The sequence below is a fragment of the Egretta garzetta genome, unplaced genomic scaffold (genome assembly GCF_000687185.1).
Source record: "Egretta garzetta isolate BGI_Z169 unplaced genomic scaffold, ASM68718v1 scaffold343, whole genome shotgun sequence".
Lineage (NCBI taxonomy): Eukaryota > Metazoa > Chordata > Aves > Pelecaniformes > Ardeidae > Egretta > Egretta garzetta.
The window spans coordinates 126,993-130,325 of record NW_009259038.1 but is presented as its reverse complement, the minus strand read 5'-3'; the positions used below and the strand labels follow the sequence as shown (position 1 = coordinate 130,325).

The 3,333-nt window shown below is 63.3% G+C and overlaps 1 protein-coding gene across 1 annotated transcript in view; it reads left to right on the top strand.

The window, feature by feature from the left end:
• The first annotated feature begins 1,866 nt into the window (after positions 1 to 1,866).
• Positions 1,867 to 3,333, top strand: part of SH2B3 (SH2B adaptor protein 3) — a 26,194-nt gene continuing 24,727 nt past the window's right edge. The window contains 1 exon segment of the mRNA XM_035890467.1: positions 1,867 to 1,893. Coding sequence (XP_035746360.1) covers positions 1,882 to 1,893 — 12 coding nt within the window. The 5' untranslated portion in view covers positions 1,867 to 1,881.

Sequence of the window (3,333 nt, the reverse complement as noted above, 5' to 3'; positions counted from 1 at the left end):
GGGCGCTCCCCCCCCGCCCCGCCCCGGGCGCGGACCCCTCTCCTCCCGCGGAGTCCCAGCGCCCCCTGCTCCGGGAGCGTGGTCCCCTCCTGTGCCAGCCCCGAGCCCTCGGGCCGTTCCCCGCACCCCTTTTCTGCGGGAGGACGCTCCAACCCCGGGGCCTCTTCCTTTGGTTTCCTCCGTCCGGGGGCCACGGCCACCCCCGGGGACCCCCGTCCTCCCAGCACCCGTGTCCCCTGTGAGCGCTTCCTGCCCCGGGGGCCCTGTTCCCCCTGTGGGTGCCCCCAATCCTGGGGATGCCCAACTTCCCAGCACCCCTTTACCCCAGAGCACCCCTTCTTCTGGGATCCCTGTCCCCCTCGAGGTCCCCCATTGCCCAGCACCTCTATCCTGGGGACCCCAATCCAGGGATGCAGCCAGCCCTGCCCCTCTCCTCCTCCTGCCCCCAGACCCCTGGCATGTGGGTGGCCCCTCTTGGAGGGTGCAGACCCCTGCGGGGTGATGCCCACCCGTCCCAGCTGCCGTTGTGGGGTGCTGCGCTGCCCATGGGGGCCGTGCCCTGCCTGCCTGCTCTGCTCCCCCCTTCTCCTCTGCCCCCGTGCCCACTGCAAGTGCCAGGCAGAGGTGCCAGCCAGACCCTGCCAAGCCTCCAGCTTTCTGCTCCCTGCGGACTTTGTTGGCTCGTAGGTGCTGCCTGGCTTGGCAGGCGCGGGGGCTCGGAGCACGAGGCTGATGCACTGGCGGGCAGCATCCCGGCGGCCTCCCTGCGCCCTGTTGGCATGCCCAGTCCTGCTCGTGCCAAGCCCCGATGGGGTCACCCGCAGAGAGCCCGGACCTGCTGGCTCCGACAGCGGCAATAACGTGGTCATCGCTGCCCGGGCTGGGATTTACTGTCAAGGAAACCGGGGCGAGCTGTCGAGCTGCGATTTCGATATTGTTGTTGCAAATTGATTCAAGATGGGCTGGAGTTGTGGGCTGGTGGCCCGGGGACTTTTCTGATTGCTGTGCTTAGGTAGGAAAAGCAGGCGGGGGAAGAGGTGACCGGTGTGGGGACCTGGTGCTGCCTGCTCTCGCATGTCCCCGTCTGCCATCGGGCTTTGCTGGCAGGTTACGGGATTGGAGTTTAAAGGCCCATGACATTACTGGCAGGTTTCGCTTTGACTTGTTTGGGACCAGATCAACGCCTCCGATTTCTTTTTAACTTGCTTTTGGTGCAGAAGAGCCTTGTCCCTGTGCATTTCCCCCACCCCCAATACTGCTTTTATTTTCTCCTTTGCTTTTACGTATTTATTGCCTCTAAAAAAATCTGTTTTGGTTTCACTGGAGCCCACAGGGCAACGGGTCTGCCAGCACCATGTATCGCACCGGAGAGATTTGGGTGCGAGTGCCGGTGGCTTTTGAGGGGTTTTCTGTCCTCCTCGCCCAGAGCAAACCATCCCACCCATGGGACTGACCCTGGCACCGCAAAGACGTCGGGACAAATCCCAGCGGGTGTGATGAAGTGAAAGTGCAAGAGCTCGGCGCTGGTGGGGTTTGCGGTACCGCCAGCGCTGCCACAGCTCGGCAAGGACAAAGAGCCCGATCCAGCCCTGAGGGGGGCTGCGGTGGTGGGGAGGGAGAGCCAGGCTGGCGGGGAGCTGAGCTGCCAGCTGCTCCCCCCGGTCCCCATGGGCGAAGCCGGGGACCCCCAGCCAGCCGCTCCCCTGGGAGCGCTCCCTGCACCCGGCTTCTCCCACGCCTACACCGCAGCAATTCATTTCATGCAACAAAACAAACCCTGTCGAAAGAGGCCACCCCGCTGCTGGGCTTTTCCCCGCAGGCAGTGGGTGTAAGAGAGTGTGATGATGTAAACTGGGCTGCAGGGTGCCAGACGCCACAGTGATGGGTGCTCGGGTGAGCGGGAGCGGGCGGAGAGTCTTTGGGGAGCTGGGCTGGCCAGGGTGGCTCGTCCCAGCGAGCTCGTATGGGCCAAGCGAGCCTGGAGCTTGTGTTTGGCCCGAGGTGGGTTCGGGATAGGCTGTCTCCATCCCGACTGTCCCAGTGGAGCACTCAGGGGAAGCCAAATGGGTGGATTTCCCCTGGATTTGAAGTGCCGTAACATTGGCCACGTCCCCAGAGGTCTGCAGCACTGCTCAGCCCACGCAGAGCCGTAGATTAAGGCCAGCTCTGGCCTTTAATACAGCAAGCTGCGTAGTGCTGGGTGGTCAAATAAGGGGTGTGTATGTCCTGCGAGAAAGTGGGGAGAGGAGAGCAAAACCAGCCCCCCAAAACCTCCAGGCTTTAAACCCAATTTCCTAAGGAAACATAGCCTATGTGAGCATGCGGCGGGGTCTCTCCGACCTGCTCCTCTGTTGCTTTTGAGTTTGTTGGTTTGGCTCTGCTGAAGGAGAGGGAGGGAAGGTCCCAAGACCCCCCCAGACCCCCCTGGGGTCCTCCAGCTTCTGTGGAAACAGCCGGCGGTGGGTCGCAGTGGGCGGTGGCGCTCAGAGCTGTGGTGCTCTGCCATCACTACGAGACCCCAGAGAATCCACACCGCCGCAGGGGGCTGCTCCCAGAGGGAAGAGCAGGACAGCGCCGGGCTGTTGGTGCCGTGGGTTGTGCTGGCCTGACGCACAAATGGCCTCTGCTGTTTTATTGGTGATGCTGTAAATATGTGGGTGCTCTTTCAGGGGGGTGATGGGGCCCTGTCACCCCCCCTTGCCTCCCATGGAGTTGTTGTGTTGTGTCTTCTGCCCCCGCACTGGGGCTGCGCTGCCCTGGGTGCATGGGCTGGGGCTTTCTGTTCTGCTGGGGGGTAAATCAGCAATATTTACCCCGCTGGTAAAAGCGGGCTGCTGGAAGGGAGGAGGCCAGGCCAAAGGGCAGCCATAAAACTTCATGGGGCTTTCCGTGTGTGCAGAGTTGGGGCTGCTTTCCACGGCTGTGTTTGCTCCGCAGCGAGCGTGCCCAGGGCTGGGGAATTGCCCTGAACACGTCGCATCATGACCCAGCTTGGAGGAGAGCGAAATCAGGGTGCTGTCCTCCATTGCCCCCCCCTTATCCTGCATCGGGAGGCTGCAGCCAGACCCTTTCCTCCCTCTCCCCCCGCACCAGACCCCCCTGCCTCCCTGAGCAGCTGCGTCTCGGTGCCTGTCCCCAAATGGCCTCGTCACCCCGCTTGTCCTCCTCTGCTCTCAACCCAGGGTCACATCCAGCTGGTCCTCCAGTGCCCGCAGCCCCAGTCCATGGGGGATCAGGATGCGGAGAGGGGCTGCAGGGCTGCTCCGGCACCATCCCAGGGGGATGCTCCACACCACCCAGCCCTTGCGAGCCCACCCCCGGCAGGCTGACACC